Source organism: Strix uralensis, chromosome 1, assembly GCF_047716275.1.
Source record: "Strix uralensis isolate ZFMK-TIS-50842 chromosome 1, bStrUra1, whole genome shotgun sequence".
In the NCBI taxonomy this organism is placed as follows: domain Eukaryota; kingdom Metazoa; phylum Chordata; class Aves; order Strigiformes; family Strigidae; genus Strix; species Strix uralensis.
This window is the reverse complement of record NC_133972.1, coordinates 128,817,308-128,838,898: the sequence shown is the minus strand read 5'-3', so window position 1 is coordinate 128,838,898 and position 21,591 is coordinate 128,817,308. Positions and strand designations below refer to the sequence as shown.

At 40.7% G+C, this 21,591-nt stretch overlaps 1 protein-coding gene across 1 annotated transcript in view; it reads right to left on the bottom strand.

The window, feature by feature from the left end:
* The window catches only part of LOC141954251 (chloride channel protein C-like), a 78,574-nt gene extending 57,200 nt beyond the window's left edge, over positions 1 to 21,374 (bottom strand). Inside the window, exons 1-8 of the mRNA XM_074893579.1 lie at positions 21,130 to 21,374; positions 20,080 to 20,212; positions 15,833 to 15,913; positions 14,665 to 14,840; positions 12,469 to 12,561; positions 9,613 to 9,856; positions 6,055 to 6,249; positions 1,214 to 1,311 (exon numbers count right to left, since the gene is read on the bottom strand). Coding sequence (XP_074749680.1) covers positions 1,214 to 1,311; positions 6,055 to 6,249; positions 9,613 to 9,856; positions 12,469 to 12,561; positions 14,665 to 14,840; positions 15,833 to 15,913; positions 20,080 to 20,212; positions 21,130 to 21,374 — 1,265 coding nt within the window. The remainder of the gene's footprint in view (positions 1 to 1,213; positions 1,312 to 6,054; positions 6,250 to 9,612; positions 9,857 to 12,468; positions 12,562 to 14,664; positions 14,841 to 15,832; positions 15,914 to 20,079; positions 20,213 to 21,129) is intronic.
* Between the last annotated feature and the right edge of the window lie 217 nt (positions 21,375 to 21,591).

The window sequence follows — 21,591 nt, the reverse complement described above, 5'->3', positions numbered from 1 at the left end:
GAGCAAAAATAGCTTTGTTTTGAAAAATAATATTTTGCAAGCATTTAGTCCTTAAAAGAAAAAAGGATGTCGGGGTGAGAAAAAAGTTTTCTGTGGCAATCCAAATAGCCGTAGTCACCAAGTCCTGGTACTAAGTAAGTGACAAAGTTTGCTTTTATAAAGAATATGTAAATACATATTATAGCAAAAAATACCAAACCAGGTATTGCAAGTCAGATGACAGTCTACAACTGGTGGCAAGAATGGGAAGGTATGCCTGCTTTTTATACACTTAAATAAGCTGTTCAGACTCCAGTCACCAATGGCAAGTTATTCAGTATTTACAGTTCATATTATGCAATATGTATGACACTGCCCACTTGGAAGAAGGAATTCATAAATTTTACAGACTTATGAATTTGTAAAACTACAAATTGGTAGTGACCATTTGCACTGTGAAATCAAGCTGTCACTTAACCTCAACCTGAGCAATTCTTTTTCTACTTCCTCTGGATTCCTCATAGGTATTTCTCAAGAAAGATATTTAGACTGCAAAACACGTATCAGATTCAAGGATCAATTCAACCATATTACCCATAAAATCCCTAGCCATTCAGGCACAAATTTCCTGATTGCTTATTAACACGGTATTTACCATTTTAAGTCCCCAGATTATAATTTGTGCTGTAGTGGCAAGTGCCTCTGATGTGTTACCTATTGGTGTTCTTATGTAGAGGACTGGTCAAATCGTGTCTCTTAGACAACAGTAGCTGACTGAAGCTGAGAATTACAAAGGTTTTCCATTGGTTTCCATTTGCAGCTCTCCAGTTAAAGCACAGCCTGTCTCCTATAAGCTTGTATATCTTATCTATAAGGCCTATACACCTTTTAAAGCAAAATTAGGATTTTAAATTGAAAAACTGCTTGCATGATACGTTCAGCCATGTTTCAAGCTATTTTCATTTTTTAACTCCCTTTTGTTTCTTTCTCCTTTTTTTTTTTCTTTAATTTGACATGATGACAAATGCCTCTCACCAGAAAAGTTTAAGTGTGATTAAATTTCAGTGATTAAAAGATTAAGTGTGATTCTTGTCGCTACATGAATTCATTTTAAACATTCAGCTCTGATGCACCTTTGAATTTTTCCATCCCAAATCGTTGTAACAACTGACTGGGAGAAATGGTTAATAATTCTATTTACATAGACACGCTCCTGGTGACTCTCCCCACTTACATTTCTGAGTTGTTTCTCAGCTGGTAGTTTCTCACGCTCATGACTGGAGTGCAAGGAAAGAAATACGGTAAATATACTGTAACAGTCGTTGTACATACCTGCAGGCATTAAAATAAGTAAACAGACTATTGTGAGATGTAGAAACAGACAAAACCAGAAAGTGTCTAAAATCACTAGTGCCAGCAGTTACCACAAGGAAATTGTCCTTTTGTCTTGCCCACATATTCCAGAAGATCAGCATTTGCTCATAAGCAATGAGTAAAGCCCAGATTCATCCCATCTAACTTCAGAGACTTGACTGTTGCAACTAGGTAACTGGCCTCCAGCTCCGTAGCCACCAGAGACCACCACTAACTCCAGGAAGACTTGCAGCATATGGGACACACCACACGTGACCAGCCTCCCCACCATGCCCACGGCAGTCAGTGGAGAAGGGGTTAGCCAAAGCTCCTTGCAGGTTACCGGCCTGAGACTGCAACTTGTGCACAGAAAGGACTCAGGATCTCTGTGTCTTTCATTAAGGACCTAGTTTTTCAGTTGGTACTTAAAATTATGCTGTGTGTCAAAAACAATCCACTGCTTCAATTTAAATTACTTCCTGATTTATGCAAATTTGAAGTCTCTGGCCAGTATGAACAGCTAAAGACTTGTTTCTAACTTGCAAACTTATTGTTTCCCTTGTTTTATAAGGAGGATGTTAGGAAAGGACAGATATGCAGTTAATCAACAGAAAGAAGTTCCTAGACATCCTAGCAATACTAGACAATGCCTAAAGCAGATTACATACTACACACTAGAGACACAGACATTGCAGTCCAAATGGATGAAGAGACATTATCAGGTCCTCCTCCTAGTTTTCCATATACCCATTTTGAAGTAAACATGGATGAAACCAAAAGTGTTTGAAATAGAGCACAGCAGAAGGTGTTTTCAGTGCTGCTTTGCATTAACCAAAAGCAAAAGAAGTTTTTACATGAGATGACTGTATTTCAGTTATATGTATTTTTCAACGTAACATAGTTCAATATAACATAGGTATATTTCATTCAAAACTAATGTTAGGTTTTTTATCTCAGCTGAGATCAATTTACATTCCTAAATAAATGAAGATGCACCCAAAAAAAAAAAAAAAAAAAAAAAAGATTTAGAAAAGATTTCACTAGACATCTGGAGAAAAATTACTGGAACACACAACCATAACAATAATATATTTTCCAAGCACTCTGTGGATTGTTATAAAACAGCTCAGGTAGCAAATTTATAGAAACCCTCAAGCTGAGATTCAGCTGTGTGCAGTTGTGACAATTTGTCAGACAATCATGTCTCAAGCCTTTGTTTCTCTGTATCTCAAAGATTATAAGTTTATGGGCACAGCGCATCTACAAGAGATAGATGAAACTGGGAGTAGGTCAGTCTTCACAAATCTTAGGTCAGGTTTTGTTTCTGAAAACTTAACTCTGGGACAGTTCAAACCCAGGTCAAGTTATTGCCAAAGCCCCAAAATCCAAAGGGAACTAGAAGGACAGCTAGCCTGGAGCCAGTGGCTACATATTCAAAGCAGTAGCCTATCTTCACAGCTAGGTAGAACAAAAAAATAATCCTCTCAAGTTCCCTTTTAAAGTTTTGACAGCTTAATATATAAGTATATATGCATCTATCCTTAAATTGTCCACCCTGCCCATGGAAACACTGAGCTTTTGGAACAGAAACATTAGTCAACATGATTAAAAAAATAGAAAAAGAAAGATAGCTCTGCCAGATTCTTGGCAAAACATTATCTACATTGTGATTTCCTCACAGAGAGAAAGGTGATGAATTGAGGAGAAGCAAACGCAGGCCAAGGGGCAGAAGGGCACTTAGGAAGACAGCTTTGCCTAATCTATGGGCTGAAGATTAGATATCCAATTCCAGTCAAAGGAATGGTACTCCGGGTTATGTTGTGGGTGTGGAAGATACCGTGATGGGTTCTTTCCAAGTTTAAATGCAGACAAGATTATTTTTGGTTAAAGTCACTGTGACATAGTTTCTTTCAGTTGTCTGATTATGTGAGTTTATAAATAAAATTTAAAAAAAAAAAAAAAAAGTATGGTTCTTTCTCAGATCAAACAGTTTCTTTCCTGCTGTTTTTTTGCCAAGTTATAATAAAATAAGGACTGTGACCTATCAGGATCTCCTAGAGCTAATAAAAAGGAAAAACAATCTGAGTAAGAGTTCATGCTATAAAATTAATGTAGAAAAACAGTATTTAAAAAAAATTTAAGGATGAAGACAAAAATATATAAATAGAAAAGCTCTTGTAAACACTACAAAACACATGCTCTTGTCCCAGTTTCAGGTATGATCTAGCAAGGTGCTAACTGCCCCATGAACTTTTGGGGACAGTGAGGCACAACTCCTAAACAACATAAAATAACTTTTAGGAGGCGTTTTCTTTAGGTCCAACACTAAATCTTTCCTAGCTGATCTTTTAACATTCTGGGTCTTGCTGTCTTATGTGTGGCTTGTTTTGGGTTTTTTTTTCCAGAAAAGTAATAACAAACTGTGTATTTTGTATGTGTTTAAGTAGTTTATGTAAGGTTTTTGCAAAGTACTATGAGAAAGCCAAACCTTTCCCAATAGCAGGGGAAGCGACTGTCAAACACAGAGCTCCAGTTCCAAATTGTTAAAATAATAATTGTTACAAACGTGACCTCTCACAAACAGACGTCCTTTGGAAACTGTGAAGCTTACACAGGATGAACGGGAGCCACACATGGGACTCTACTCTTCATCCTGCTGGTTTGAAAACTGAATTTTTGTTAGGATGTCTCATTGCAGTTCTCAACAGCACAAAGTCCCAAATCCTTTGCAAGACCTGGGAGCAAATTTGTAGCACAATGAAGGAAGGCTGAGCAGTGGAAAGACTCTCCCTAGCACTGAGAAAACCCATTTTCCCTACCTACCTTACCCAATCCTTCAAACGTGGAAGCAAAAAGCTTCAAGTGATTTCCTCAGGGTGTCTGCCCTCAGCGAGATGCTGAGCAAACACGGCTGCAAACTGAAAAGCCGGCATCCTGCCGCTAAGAGGAGCTAAAATCCAGATGTCATCGATGGCATGGGCCTGTTCCAGCACAGTCCGTTCCCAGAGATCCCTCCTCCTCTTCCTCCCAGCGGAGGTCGGATTTCACCTCTGATGTGCCAACAGAGCGCCCAACTAGCAGGATGCTGCTGCCAGCAACGAGCAGGACCAGGCAGAGGAGGAGGAGGAGCTGGACTGCTATAGCATGCACAGCTTTCAAGGACTAAATGAAATGTGCTGTTTCTGATCCTATGAGGAGGAAAAATAGTGCAACCTATGGGAAACGTGCACATCTCTGTACCAATCTGCCGAGAGCTTGCAGAGAATTGACCACGTGCCTCAACCTATGGTTATTCACACTTTTTGTATTTAAAATACTAATTGTCTTCCTCCCAGTATCATTCAGGTTGCTGATGCAAGCCCAAGTGCTCGCAAGAGCCTGAAGCTTATGTCCTTTTGCTGGCTCAGAGAGTAAATGCTGCTGAAGGCATGTCTGGGCTAATGGGAGGAAAACATCTATATGGCCAACCCAGTGGTCTACAATTGAGCAACCCTCTCTCGAAGAGGGAGGGAAGTATACAATAGTACATATATAAATATATATATATAGCATACATAAAACATACTGGCAAGTCAGCCTAAGAAAGGGCAGAAGGAAGGGGCTTTGGCATGCGCCGATTTCCCTAAACAAAGATCATCTCAACACTTAAAAAGGTCTGAAAACTCCTCAGAAAGACTTCCTCAAAAATGATGGAAAAAAAGAAAAATTATGACAAGCAGGTATTCACTAGAGAAACTTGCAGAGAAACCCAAATTTGCACAATTTACTAAAAGTGCAGTAGAAAAGCTCTGAAGGTTTCCTTCCTCCAAATTTAACAACATACTTATGTTATAACCAAAGCATAAAATTGAAAATTATGAAGATGTTCAAAATATGGGAACCTTTTGTCTATACCCTTTTCATTCCAATGGCATGACCCTCCCCAAAGCCATACAATGCCAAATGGAAACTCCAAAGCCTGGAGGTAAAAAGGCCCCATCATGTCTCATCAGGACATCTGAGGCTCCAGGCTGACTTCCATCAGTAACAACTAGGAGTAACTGACTCCAGATAAATAGTTAGCTCCAGAAAGTTTTCTGTACCTATCCATAACTTTTAAACCCTCTACAATGTTTACTCTTCATGCATCTATTCTTCTCACATGAGGCAGAGATCTTCTTTGTTATCTTGAGGCAAGAATACTTATGGTTATGGTAAGTCTCCTAATTGTTCTTTCCAATGTAACAGCTGAAAAAGTGCCCAGATGCAGAAGTGTGGAGGAGGATGTCCTCCTGGTTCTGCTACATGAGCAAGCTGCATGGGGTAATGAGAGGATCAATCGCTAGCCAGGAAAAATGGAGAAAAATGGATGAAACAGACATCTGACAGCCCTCCATTGATTGCAAATAAATGCAAAAGCACACCAATATAACTGCTACATGTCACTAAGTTGATATAGTATCATCGGAATAGAGCAGCATTGGGAGAGCAACTCTACAGATAAAATACTTCAAGCATTAAAAAATAACAAAAAACAGACACAAAACATGTCTTTTCCATTCTTACATACCCACCAACATTAAATACCTATATGTACTTTGTAAATACATGTTTGCTGTACTCTGTTGCACATTATCAAGTACCAGCAGGTGAGATTCACTTTTCCATCCAGCCAATTTATGACCTGCCCTCATTAGTCACTGTAAATATTATATAATCAAGAGAACCATATTATTTACTTACAAGGATGAGCACAGTTTCCAACAGCTTGCTTGTTTTTCTAAGGGATAATTTTGGAATTGAATTAAAGAACTGCATATGTAATTTATTAATCTTTATATTTAGGGAAACAAAGAGAGCTCCCAGAAGACCTCCAAGCACTCCGAGGATGATGGTGGGAACAAAGGCCAAGACGTTCATGTCCATCAAGTTCTTAACCTGAGGCAAAGAAAGGAAGAAAAATGATCTGAGCGTCCTGCCCAGTGACATGAAATACCATACCTTCTCTTATAAAACCTGATACCACAAAGTAATTTCCATACAGGAAATAAATCTTTCCTTGCAGTTTAGGGAGCTCCGCTAATTAACTTAAAGCTGATCTCATGAGAGATGGTGTACTCTTGCACACCTCACAGGAGTGGAACCAGCAGGTAGACACTGGTGTTGGCACTCACAGCAGAAACCTGCTGTGATGCACTGCAGTTACCACAAGCACTTAGCACTTCAGGTTGTATCCAAATAACATGACATATTGGCCTTACTGAACACTTCAAAAGATTCTGCTGAACCAGAGCTTTCCTCACTGTGTCTATATCTACATTTGGGAAAGTTCATTTATTAAGTGTCCACCTGCATCCATGTCCTTGAGATCATTTATAAATAAATTTATTTAAGTAAAACTGTGAAAATTGATGCTGATCTGGAACAACTTGCAGAAGAAGAAACACAATGCAGAATATAATCTGGCAGCTGGAATAGTAATTGAATTTTCTGCTTGATTCCTCAACAGGCAGCAAGGATGAGAGCAATATCATGTTTTAATTTTATCTTCCAGCTAACAGAAAGGGGTCAACAGATCAGTGGCAATCTGTTAAAAACTGTAAGGATATTATTTCCTTAGCCCAGGCTTAGAGTTACACGGCTTTTTGTCAAGATTAGGATCTGGGCAGAGTAAGAGATCAGAAATGCTCAACAGGCTACCTGGCAAGAAGTAGTAAGGGCACATGTCAAGGGTTGCCGCAAAAAAATCCTAAACTGGAATAATCTTGGGAGTAGCAGATAGGAGAAACTGTCAGCCTTCCTTAAATTGCTTGAGCAAGTGTACAGGCCCTCTTACTGTTCAAACTCTCATTTCTTCTTCTTCTTGACTCTTAATCTTATTCTTGTTCTTGCTACAACTAGCCTAGATTTTAACAAATCCACTGCGTGGCTGTACTAAACACTGGTGGTATTTCTTGAGAGGAGGAATGCCAGGGTCAAAATCCAGTCAGGCTTGAAGAGTAGGTTCATAGGGAGCTTCAGACTTAAAAAATGGGTCTGGAAGAGGGAGAATCCCAGCAGCCATCCCCAGGCACAAGAAGCCCAACACCTGCAGGGTATACTCACAGGGAGTAGGGAGAGACTTGAGGTTTATCATACCTTACAATCAGGACTACAACCATCACATATATAGGTACTCTATGTACTAAGCAAAACTTTAATAATGCTATTTTTACCTATAGCTGTAACAAAATCAATCCTTCTTCAAAGGATTTAAAGAGATCTAATGCTGAAGATGTTGAAATTCAGAGAAAAGTAGCTTAATTTGAAGTAGAAAAATTCTAGTTTATTTACTGCAGGATCCAAGTACCTTGTATTATAGTCTACTTAATTCCAATACTGCATTAAAACTAAAATTGGACATACATGGGTTTATTGTTTTCTCTCCCTAGCTCCATTTTTCCTAAGGGAAAAATGTACTGAGATGTTTGTTTTAAAGTAATATATATGCAAGTTACACTGCATGTGTGTGGCAATAAAGGTAAAGTCAAGCAAGTGCTCCACACACTGGGAATGAGAGGTGGCACAGTGCATTGTTTGTTTTTGTTGTAGTATCAACCACAGGCTTTGGCCAGTCATCAAGAAAAATCTGTTACCTACAGAGCAAGTTTCACCTTTACAAATAATCCAGTGGTCTATGCAAAAATAAAGCAAAGCTTCCTGAAAATCTCATGCTCTGAAGTACAATAAATTCCCCTTCTAACATTCTGCTAGGTAGAATGAAACCAAAGAAAACAAATAGTTTTCTTGAGAAACATAACCCACAAGCTTTCAACTCAGAGTTTATCCACTGTAAACTATGTTGGTTAATGCCACAAAACATGAAAGAAGCAAAATTTCCCCTGAGCCCCGTGTTCAGTGAAATGAAAATGTTTCTGGTTATCTCTACCACACCAAGAGCCAAGAACTATTGAACCATGGCAGAAGTCATATTGACAATAATTTTAGCTAGCTTTTCCCTTTAATGACACTAAGAGAAGATAGAAGGAGACAGAATCCACTGCTCTTTTCAGAAAACATCCTGAAAGGAATGTTAAAAAGAGCAATGCTTATTGTAAAATAGCAATTGAAGTGAATCCACTCTCCCCTGTGCATGCAGCTGTTCATTGCACAATACTTTGGCTTCAGCAATGAATCTGGCTTCAGCAGGCCTGACCCATTCCCTGCCCATATAGTCTCACCTTTCCACCACAAATTTTCATCTTCTTGGTTGTGTCACTGCAACTGTTTGGGGGACTGCACTATGAGTTGGTCCACAAAAATTATTTGGGTGGAAAACCAGTGTATTCTCCATTTGCCCCAGCTAAACTTGTGGTAAAGCAAATATACCCCAAATACCCCAAATACTTCTGCACAGCATATGCAAAATCATTATATCAGGCAGCATGAACACAAAAAAATGTTGCCCATTTTCCCAACCAACTGGTTTCTGCATTGCTAGAGAGATACAAGCCAGAAGAAATTCAGAGATCAGTGAAAGTGATCAGGGAAGTAGGTTAGGAAAAATTTACTTAGCAAAAAGTGGATTCAGAAGACCAGGGTTTTGTTTCTAGCTCTCAAATTTATTTTCAAGTCAAATACAAAGTAGGATATTTAGGCAAGAAGAAGCGAAGATCATGATATTTGCACATCACTATTGAATCATCTTGCAATAAAAATGAGTGAAAGACACGATAATAAAAGCAACTACTTTTAGGTGGACACAAGGTAAAATTCAAAGATCAAGGCTGTGTCATGCTGGAAGGAATAAAGTAAAGGTAGCTGAGGCTGAAGGTCACCTCCATTGTGCAACCAGGAACAAAGAGTGATTATATGTTCTCAAACATTTCATCTGTAAACACCAAGGAACAGTGGCACAGTACAGCAATGCCTGCAGCAACAACGGAGAGCTCAAGCTGACTACAGAAGGAGAGGACACCCTATTCAAGAGCTTCTCTGCTTTTTCCTTTACGTCGAAGAATCCCTCTCTTATCCAGGACCAATGCAGAAAGTTATTAAGATAACTTATATGTTTAGCTAATAAGCAAACCGTAGATGCTTTGTCTATTTGTTCACTTTAAAAGAAAACAACTCTCTGTTGTATCTAAGGGATTACAAGATGTAAAGTGTGAAAGTTTCCATATCCACTGATCTGATAATTGTACATACACCATCCTTTCCCCTTCTCAGTCCCCCTTCCCTGCTACTCTTTCAACAACAGTGCTGAAAGAGACAAGCCTAAAACCCTGCATCTATTTCTTCCTATACCCACACAGTACCTACCCAAAATATAATCCTTTTCTCTGCTTTAAAAAATCCAAAATGACCTCTGTAAACAAACCCATAGAGAGAAGACGACAGTAAATCCGTGGTGAAGGTAGCCATCAAGCAGCAGAAGAAGGTTTGCCAGGCCAGCCTGATGTCCCAGAATGAAGACACTTCTTCTAACGTGAACAAGAGCCCACCAATGGGGGCACGAAATACCGAAGCTATGCCCGCTCCTGCACCAGCCGTAATGAAACTGCACCTGCAACAGGTAGAAGAGTCAAAATTCGGGTAATAATAACTCCATAAACATAATTTCCTGTCAAAGCTGGGTTTATGGGGCTGAATTTATAGACCTGATGGTTTATTTTAGGGTTATTATTGTGCCTTTCATCTCTAGGATTTGAATTCAGATCTGTCCGTCTTGACCTCTGGCCTTGACACAACCCTCACTCCTCTAACATCGCGCAGGGACCACTGCACCATGCCAGCAAGCTGCTGAACTAGTGCCGACTAGCCCAATGCCAGGCAGACGTGCCTCAGTCTGTAAATGTCTGAGAAATCAAGAGGGAACATATACGCCTTGTCTCCCTCCCTGTAAAGGCATGGAGCTCACATACACCCCAAAGAGCAACAAACTTCTCTTGATGTAAGCTGCATTAGGAGTTCAAACTGCAGAGATCTGCACTGTGACCCAATTCCAGTAAATAAAACAAAACAAGAAAAAAATAAAAAGAAAAATAATTATAGTGTTGTACAGAAAGGCATTAATGGACAGTCTTCCTTTATACATTTATTATTATTTATTTTCCTACGCACAAGATAATTTTCTTTCCAAAGCACCCATTTTATTATATGAAAACAACATCCTGCATCAGACAGCTGTTACATTTTTAAGGAAGGACACAGAGTGCAAAACAGAGGGAAGGATATAGACAGAGGAAATAAAATTATGCTTGAATTCTGCCTTGGAAAACTAGATTCAAGTCCAGCCTTTGTGGGGGATACCGGGGTGATGCTGATACATATAATGCACTAATCACTAGTGCTCACCAGCTTATAAAACTTGCATCTTCTGGATGTGCTACATGAGACTTCAGGGATAATTTGCAGAATTGCTGAGCATTCAGTACTAGCAGAAGTCAACAAGTATACAAAACACTTGAGTATTTTTAATATTAAGAAATACTAAGTTCTTGGAAAAACGAAAAAAAAAAAAAAAAACCAGATCAGAATCACCTCGAAATATTAGGGGGCCCTTTTGACTTCTCTGTGGTGTCCACAAATGTTATCAGTATAAAGATGGGTGGCAATGAGGATAACGGACAGAAAATAAGGGAAAAGATTAGAGGTCATGTGTCAAAGCCCTTAACAAAGCCCACCATTAAAGCTACACAGGCAACTTTTTTTCCCAACTCAAAAATGCTGAGTTAGGCACTCTTGTGCATGGATTTTTACTTACACATATCTTCACAGTGACATTGTTTCCAGCAGCAGGGAACTCAAAGGGTACTGCACACCACAGTAAAAGCTGGGCGAGCTTTGCTTGGATGTCTCCAACTTCTTGCTGCAGTCAGTTGTACAGGCTATGTGTCCCACCAGTAGTATCAACAACGAAACTGGACTCTTTCCACACATCTGTTACAGCTGCCTGATGGAGGGACGCCTTAAGATCCTTCAACATCCTAATGTTTGCTGAGTTACTGCTCTACCTGTGCCTGTACTTGGAGAGGGTACATCTCTTGAGCCTACTTAACTCAAAAAGATACTGGGGGAATGGGGACTCTTTCATCCTGGTCTTTGTATAGAACTGAGGTTTCGCTTAGACTGAAATTTGTCTCTCCTGCTCACCAACAACCCTCTCTGTGAAGGGGGCTTCCACACAACCTGTATCTCCAAGGATGGTTCCTGACTGCAAGCTAACTCTTCTTTCTAATTATACTATAACTGGATCCTGCAAAGAAAAACAAAGTTCTCACTGCTTCTCTTACTGCAATTGCTGATTTCTTCCATGACTAATGTTTTGTTTAACCAGCACGTCTCAGATTTATTTAAATGACTGATCTTAAAAGGCTAAAGGCATCTTCTCTTCGGTGCTTTTTGATTTTCTTTTAAGCTACAAATAGTTCACAGTGGCCATTCATTTGAATTTGTATTTCTCTAGGAAATTAACACACAGGAGTCTTTCTTTTTTTCCTTGCTTTAGAAAAAAAACAGTATTGTATAGGGTTTTGTATGTCAACATGACAATAAATACCATCCAGAAGACAAACTGGTTTGTAATTTCTTTTTCTGGAAACTAATCTCATTAATTTCAGTAGAACTGTTCACAAGAGAGAGCTTACCAGAGTTATCTCACAGACACGCATGAGCAGAGAAGAGCCAGATTAAAAAAGTGTCACAAACAATTTACTTTTTCAAAACTAGAAAAATAAAGCAAGAGCCCCTTGTGCACATTGTGCAATCTCTGCCATCTCTTTTTTCCTGGGCCAGCATCGTTAATTTGAGGATAAAGCCCACGTATAAAAATCCTGCATTTTTTCCCTCCTTATACAACCCAGAAGGCAATTGGAAAAGGTCTCCAGTATTAATGTATTATTTCACAAGCATTCAATAAAACAACTTGCAAACTTTCTTTTAATTAAAGAACTTTAAAGTTGTTTAATTAAACAACTTTTTTTAATTAGAGTGGGTGACTTTATCCCCATTCCAAAGTGACAAACAACAGGAAGGCTGAAAGATTGCTGGAGCAGTATCTTCATTTCTCTTCCAGTTGCAATGGGCTCATTGGCAACTTGCCGAACACCCCCAGGGCACTAAGGACAAGCAGCGAGGTGGCCCTCCCAGAGCCCCACAGCTCTGCCCATCACTTACTTATCAGCTGAATTCCGAAACCTGGTGAAGATCAGGAGGTGGACGCCAAGGGTGTCCAACTGCAGCTGGCTCAGGCCACAACCCAGGAGAGCACTAAAAGTGATGTTGTATAATTAAGAGCACTCTTTGGTAAATTATTCATAAATCACAGTTAAAGGCAGAGGAGGACAGGACTTTAGCTGGAGTGCAGCAGCAAAGCTAGATTGGTTTCAACAGACTTAAACATGGAAAATGTTGAATGTGTCTTTTAAATATGCAAAGTCCCGTTGACATAAAGCAGGAGGCTACTAAAGACTTTCAGATTCTTGACTCAGAGACTTAAATGTCTCTTTTGCATGAAGTGTTGTGATGATAGACCATGAAATGCCTTTTGAAGAACTGCATGTTAATGTCTGCCCAATGTGGTGACACGTCAGACTACAGCCCATCATTTCAATCATCTGTTCCCAGGTTAATGACCATGGCAGCCAGAACAGGCCTACTTCTAACAGAAGATGTGTAATAATTTAAATTATTACAGTGTGTTCCCAGGCAGCACTTCAAACTACATTTAAATGAGGGGGGAAAAAAATAAAATCCAAGCCCTTAGTGAAATGAAAAATCTATTCATTGTATAATCTTGGAGAACTTTCCTACAAGACTTAAATTAGGAGCCTTAACAAATCTCTCAGAGGCTTTTAGCAACTTACGTGTGTTTATGTTTAATAAAAATGGTGGAGGGTTCCAGCTAAATTAAATTAAACTAGCTCTTAATTCCTATGTTTTGAAAAGACATCACGTTAGTACCGTGCTGACTTTCTTCATGGAAATATGATTCAATTTTTTGGCTCATGCATCACTGTTACCAACCCAGCACAAAAGGAAAAAAATCACAGCTGCAGTCTCTGAGCTCCTGGAGACACACAATGTCTGAAAGCAAAGAAAACAAAAGAAACCTAAAGGGAGAGCTAAACCTTGGTAATCATTGTCTGGAAGGTTTGTGGCTGCCTCTGACTAACCATGTGCTCCTATTTTTGAACATGTGAGTCATCCCCTAGGGTGCTGCACCTCCATGCAAATAAATAAATAAATATAAACCCACAGAATAACAAAAAATGTGAAAGGGTGGTGGGGAGGAGGATAGGTTTGGTCAGGCCAGTAACAAACCTCAAGGATAAATACCTTCCGAAACCAAAAAGGATAGATGTAAAACAGTAAACCAACCAACCAACGATCTATATCATATCAGCAGAGACTAATTTTACCACCTCTACTCAAGATATGGTTTAATAATGGTAATAAAGTGCATCAGGATTCTCCTCTAAAAGGCAAATAAAGGAAATTATGTCACTCGGCAAAACAGAAAAGCCCAAAATCTGGCCTGCAGTCACTAAGTTTGGCTGTATCGCAACATCTTAAATTTTAAGAAATGCTCTAACCTACAGAGCAGGACTGGGCAACCCTCCTCTTCCCTTCTCACAAGGCCCTGGGCCAAAATAGGGTGATGGGGATTCTCTTTCTTTGTATATAGCAAGGAGGGTTAAAAACATTATCCTTCAAAAAGACTATAAAGTCTACTTTTCCCTACCTAAAAACATAGTGTTACACTACTGCACGAACAACAAGCAGCTCCAACCTGACTTGCAATCTGCCATCTGCAGAGCTTGCAAAGCAGCGCCTGGTTTCTGTGGTCGCCCTTAGCTGGCACCGGCAGCTGTGAGGTTTGTAAGCTGGAAACACAGACCCCAAGGGCCTAGCTGTTCATCACTATGCGCCTTGCACAGCTACTTATAGCGCTTCTGCAGGTGGCTGTAAAACTGTTGCCCCTTTTCTTCGTAGCCACTTGAGACTGGCTTTATTTTTATACAGACTTTGCACAGGTAAAAGAAGTTACACAAGATGCAAAGCAGCTGGCAGGCCATAGCTGCGGGACAGCTTTTCAGAAACAAAACTGACTGCTGTTGTCCAGAGAACTGTTTGCTGAGCGTCACAGGGAATCATACTAGGGAACCAAGCCAGTATGTAAAAGATGCAGCGAAAAAATATTTTTCATCACTGCATGGCATGAATAGCTGTGCTAATGCAAAGGAGGGGACAGCACAGGTGAAAAGAGCTCCCAATGCAGGGTATTTTTTAAGCCAGCAAGGCCACCAAAACAGACATTGCAAACCTATACCCTCAGCCTGATAGCTTTAACTTTTGTCTTCTATTTCTTACCCCAAATGGATCATGGGACCTTCTGGCCCACAGAAGAGCCTGGAGGCTACAGCCAGCACGCATGAGACAAATGTGCCTAAAAAGGTCTTGATGTTAAAAAGATGTTGAATGGAAGTACCATTCAAATACCCAATGATTTCTGGCAAGCCAGATGGTGAACCTGCTGGGCAAAAGAACTGCAAAGAGGGGAAAAAAAAAAAAAGAAAGAGAAACATGGTCAACAATTAGTAGATGTTGATGTGTTAGATGCATCTATGCACACAGTTTTTAAGTCCAGCCCTCACCCTGCTCTGTTCATGAATAAACTTTCCCAGAATTAACAGACAACATAGATACACATGTAACTTCCGGCTACCTGCAAAAATTCAAGCTCCCAACAGTGTTACTATAAGCAAACTGGGGGTAATGAGAGAAGAAAATGACTGACAAGGACCTCAGTCCCAGCCCCCTGCCACCCCCCCCCCCAATGCCTGAAGCCAGCCAGCCTCTTGTCTTTGCACAGGCTGTCTGTGGGGCAGGGTGTACGTGTGAAGCTGCGTGATTCGTCCAGTCAGTTCAGACTTTAGATAGCTTAAAACTGGTCTGTTATTACACGTATAACAGCAAACTCCCTTTTCCTACTGTTGCTGGATTTCAGGGTAAGTTCAGTAAAACATACACTTTTTCTCTCACCTATGCTGTTAATTGCCTGTCTATAATTAAATTGAACACAGCAGTACAGTAAATGACAGAAAGGCTCAATGTTTTAGCCTTGCTGCCTCGTAAAAGTACTGATCTGGGCTACAAGTGATACCCACATAGCACAGCTAAAAGATCAGTCTAAAACCACCAGTAACTTTTATATGGACTGACAGTCTTTGGCTTAGGCCCCTTCCAAACACATAGTTTTCACAAGTTACACCAGCTGCGATTTGTATTTATTTTATAAACATTACATGGTAAGTGTAAATTGCATGGCTACCACCACTGATTTCACCCCAGACACTTGTATACAAGTTATGGGCAATGGAATCCAGCTTTAGGCTGAAGGCCAAGAAAGACCTCTCCAATTGGGTTGTATAATAGAGAGGGCATTTTTTAAATAAAATAATTAATTAACCAGTATTTGGAAGAGCAAGAGATTTGGTTTATCACAGAATTATAGGCTTGTTGTGCAGGAGACACTTACCAGCACTGAGCTTGAAGAGAGAACCACCATGGCCAGCCCAGACCCAAGTGCACACAGCCAGGTCATATGGATGTTGCCATCCTGTCCAGTTGACAAATAGGTTACTATACTGGCACCCATATACCATGTCCTGCTTTTCAATGATCTTTTGTCCCACAGATTTCTGCAGGCAGAAGATGTACCACAGGGAAAAACCAAAACAAGCAGTGCAGGCTCTTTAGAAGGGTGGGAGTGAGTAAAAGTAAGGTAAATGATGATTTTCAGAGTCGTGTTTTTTTCCAGGACTTCTTGCCCATCTTTAAAAACACTATAAAGGATATGTTGTTACTCATCAAGGCCCTCTTCAGGTCAGAAGCAGAGTTAAAGGACCTTATTACATGCACAAGAAAATGCTACATGGTGAATTCAAGAGACATTTTGATGAATGGAGGCTTCAAAGTCATACATCAGTGATTACCTTTATGAATTTGTACCTATTATTAGTAGACAGAATATACGTGAGCAAGCTCTTTCCTACTTTATTTTAACCAAAAAGACATCTCTTATACTAGGCCTTCTCACATTTAAAAACCACATTTCAGTCTTCACGGGGTTTTGGTTTGTTTGTGCTTGGGCTGACCGCAGCCGTGCTGTCTCCAGAACTCCTCAGCTCCCACATACTTTGCTGCCTTCCACAGCACTCAGCTGTGATTCATTGTGTGCGCAGGTCAAACACATCCCTTGCATTTCTGAGGTCACAGCATTACAGTTGGACACTGCAGCCTTCCCAGAAGCATGTCCCGTCAAGGCTTTTGTAAGTGCATCGTGCAGCGCAGCCAAACAGCAACACAAAGTGCATGAAAAATGAGCTTTGCTCATCCACAGCTGAAGGAGATTTTTAGATAGGAAGGTCTTCCAGGGCAGGAATTACATGTACATTTGTACTGATATCAGTACAAATCAGCTTACCTTCTGTCCCTCTCTATTAGTTTAATACAATAGGACAAATATGATTATACAGCAGGACAAACAGTGTGTGTAATGGCTGTTGTGATGCCCTGGAGTCAAACTGCGGTTTCTTTCTAGATATTCTCTATTTATACTTTAGTGTGTATATATACACACATGCATGTGTATACATACAAATGCATATATACATGTATGCATGTGTATTCTTCTACTGTTTATATATTTTATAAACATACACATAGCTTGTATATAAGAAACCCCAGGGAAACAATATTCCAAGAGCATATATATATGCTTTCTTCATGGAAAGCCTAAACTTGTTCATTTCTTGGATACTCCCTCTGATATATTCAGCTTCCATCTGTTCCACAGAATAAGTCCTCCCTTGCATTTCTGTGAAGTGATTGAGATCTGTCCTTCAGCAGCTGGCAGCATTATTCCATTATCTTGATTTCACAGAATAGTGGAGAACACATCCATGTCTTCCTTGCTCTGGGAGAGCCTGGAACTGGACCCAGTACTCCAGATGTGGCCTCCCTAGTGCTGAATAGAGGGGAAGGATCACTCCCCCCGACCTGCTGGCAACACTCCTCCTAATGCAGGAGGCTGTTGGAATGGCAATACAATCATTTGGTCTATCAAGCACTGCTTCCTTCCAGTTTTGCTTTTGTCTCCAACTTTGCTGAGGGTGCATTCTGTCCCATCATCCAGGGCATTAGTGAAGATATCCAACAGCGTTTTGCCCCAGTACTGACCCCTGAGGTACACCCGTGGTTATCAGACTCCAGCTCAACTTTGTGTTACTGATCATAATGTTTTGAGCCCAGCAGTTCTGCCAGTTTTAAATCCATCTCACTGTCTGCTTCTCTAACCCATAGACCATTAGTTTGTCTACGAGGATGATATGGGAGACAGTGATGAAAGCCTTGCTAAAGGCAAGATGAACAACATCCACTGCTCCAGCCATCTCATTGTAGAAGATTGTTATACATTGTAAATCCATGCTGACTACGCTCACCTTCTTGTTCCTCACACAGTTAGAAATGGTTTCTGGGATTATTTGCTCTATCACCTTCTCAGGGTCAAGATGAGGTTGACTCGCCTGTAGTTCCCTGGATGTCTTTCTGTCCTGGATCTGTACTTGTCCTTCTTGAAGACAGGAATGACACTGTCTCCCTCCAGTCCCCAAGAACCTCTCCTCAATTGCCATGACCTTTCAAAGATAATTGAGACTAGCCTCACAATGACATCAGCCAGCTCCCTCAGAGAAGGCATCAAGTACCTTGGCCTCTTCCAAGTCCTTTATCACCAAGTCCCCTACCCAGTTCAACAGCAACCCCACATTTTTCCTAGTCTTCCTTTTGCTGCTGATGCACCTGTAGACACCTCCTGCCTTTCTTGTTGCCCTTCAACATCCCTTATCACACTCAACTCCAGATGTGCTTTGGCTTCCTAACCCCATCCCTGCACACTCAGTGTCTCTGCATTCCTCCTGGGTCAACTGTCCCTACTTCCACCTCTTGTGTGCTTCCTTTTCATGTTTGAGTTTTGTGAGGAGCTTCCTGCCACCTTTTATCCTGCTTGATATCCTGCTCATTGAAATGGACTGTTCTTTACCATGGAAGAGATAATCCCTGAAAACCAACCAGCCCTCTTGGACCCATATTCTCTCCAGGATGGTCTCCTCTGGCATTCTTCCAAGCAGATCCCTGAACAGACCAAAGTGCTCCTAAAGTCCAGAACTGTGATCCTGCTTTTTCTCCCTTATCTCAGGATCCTGCATGCCACCATCTCATGGTCACTGCTGGCCCCAACCTTCACATCCCTGACCAGTCTTTCCTTGTCTGTAAGTACAAGGTCCAACAGAGCATGTGCCCTCTTTGGCTTCTCAATCATCTATCAGGAAGTTATCAACGTGCTCCAGAAGCCTCATGGATTGCTTGTGCCCTGCAGTGTTGTCCTTCCAGCAGATACTGGTGTGGTTGGCTAAAGATTCCCACAAGGATCTGGGCCAGTGACCACGAAACTTCTTCCAATTGTCTGAAGACAGCCTTGTCTAATTCTTCCTGAGCTGACAGTCTATAGCAGACACCCACAACGACATCATACATCTTGGTGTGCCCTCTAACCCTGACCTGCAAGCTCTCAGCTGACTCATCTGTCACAAGGCAGAGCTCCATCCTTTCCCACTGCCTTCTCACAAAAAAAGAGCAACTTCCCCTCCTAACCATCCCAGTCTATTCTTCCTAAAGAGCCTGTATTCAGCCACTGCAGTGCTCCAGCTGTGTCAGCTATCCCACCACATCTGTGTAGACAAGGAGCTCATTTGCCATGCTCCAGCCTCAGCAAGAGGCCCCAAGGCAATGCCCAGAGCCCCAAACCTGCAGAGCTGCACCCTCCCTCAGGGGCTTGCTCTGGGTTGTGGCCTCTGCTAAGTCAGGGGTAATGTCTCCCCTGAGTGCTGGGGCATCTCCAGCAGCTCCTTGCCACCTCTTCTGAGTGCAAAAGCACAGACAGCCCTGACCCTGACCCACTTCTACACAAATTGCTGTGTCTGCTGGCTGCATGCCATGCTTGACAGTTATACAGGCTCCCCCCAGCACCTGCTGACAGGATGCCTGAGCCTCCCTGGTCAGGAATCAGCTGGAACAAAAGCTCAAAGCCCCTTTCTCACCAGAAGCTCTTCAGTATTCATACTATCTACCACAGATATCACAAACCAGGCAAAAGTTTTACCATCTGCTTCTCTACAGGGGAGAAAAAGCAGTAGTCAGTGTGAGAGATGCCTTAACATTTACATTGGTTTTAGCCATTCAGTGATTTTTACCACACCATCCCAATTATCACAGAGATTATGATACCCATCAAGGACAAATTCCAGAATAATCTATTACAGCATTAGCAAAAGATAGCTGCCCCAGACATAGAAAGAAATTACATATCTGATACCAGGTCCACAATCACTATATACCTTAAGAGAAACCTAATTGCTTCCCTTGGACACCAACAATACCTAAAGCAGCACATGCCCTTTATGTACAAGGAGGAAGAGGAAGGCCACAATATTTTAATCATTAATATTTCATCAATCTCATGACAAGAACACCATTAGATATTATACTGTACTATAGGCTAAGCTGTAGCAAAGGACACCAAAGCATGCCTACACAAAGCACCACAGGGCATCTGATGTCTACACCCATCTAGACAAGCAGCACCTCTAGTCAGTTAAAACTTTACAATGTGGATTTTCTAATAAACAAACACAGAAAAGGTTGCTCTGATTTTCTCTTGCTCACCTGCAGGTAATTTTCCACCAGGTCCCATTTCAATTTGATGAGAGAGTCAATTATCTGATGAATCAAAAACCCCAGCATCCCAACTGCTGTTCCGATTAGCCCCATCAGCAGCCATCGATCCCACTCTTTTCTAGAAATAGGAAAATACAGTTACCTCTCAGCCTATAGCACAGGACTATTTGCCATGCTTCCTCTCACAAATATGCAAGTTTTATTTTTAGAGCATTTTGATTACTAACTGTGACTGCATGAGCAAGAGGCTGTTTTTGCCAATATCTCATTAAAAATTGTACACTCAACAAAACTCTACCTTCAGGTGAAAGCCATTTCCGTTTGGGTAAGGAACATGGTTGGATTCTTTGGTTTGTTTTCGTTTGTTTGGGGGTTTTTTTTAATATATAAGTTGCAGTGCAATCTGCTTTTAGATGCTGTTTGATGTCATCTCAAAAATAAATTCTGTAACTCAGTAATTAAGCATTCAGTAGAGCACTCAAAACTCATTTCAATATAATTCCTGTTTTCTTCTACAACTAATGCACTGAGCATCTGTCATACAGATGTGCAAACCTTTACCTCTAGTTTCTATTTTTCCTAAATTCATACTTCTAATAGTAATTGCGCACAAATAATAATTTCTGATTTATTTCTAGTATCATCTAGGACTAGAGCACCCCTACTGAGATTCAAACACCATGTTTCCTGCAGATTACACTAAGAAGCAGTGAATGTCAAGACAAGTCGCAGTAAGAGAGCATTCCCCAAACCTCTGCAGTCTTCCTTTTATACATTGTATACACTGAGTACTTAATAAATGTTTTTTGCATATTCAGTAATTTGTCAAGAGCAAAGGCATAAGCACTTTCAAAAAATGTTTCTAATCAAAGTTGCTTGCCACTTGGCCTCCTTATACATTCTATTAAAGTATCTTCCTATTTACAGAAACAGTAAGTAACACTTTCTTAATTCATTCTTCAATCAGGCATCTCTCTGGATTGTTCAAATTACCCATAGTTTAGAGGCAACTTAACAGTATTTAGGGTAAGTTTACCTTAAGTTTTCTCTTGTAGCCATTTCTTATAAACTTTACTGTCTGAAGGCAAATAATCCAAACTCTCATGGGCTATCAGGTGTTCTCTCTCCTCCTCCTTGCAGTGATAATATGCTAAACTGCTTCTGCTGATGCTACATCGCCTCCTAAAATCCTGAGAATGAATCAAATGAGGCCCATGATCTTCCGCCTTTAACATCTCTTCATCATTTTCCACGTGTATCCTATGGGAAAAAAGTGATGACATTACAGTGGCCTCCAAGAATCTTTGGGATGCCAACAAGAACGATGTGAGCCCAAGATCAGTCTCCTTGAGACTGAAAGCGAGGAATGGAAAACCACATGAGGATGGAGTGGCTGTGGCGCAGAGATTGGCTGGTTTATGTTTGGCCCTGGTTTGCTGTGCCAATACATAGATCCAGCACTGTCAAAGCAACCAAAACTTGTCTGAGCTGGAGCTCTCT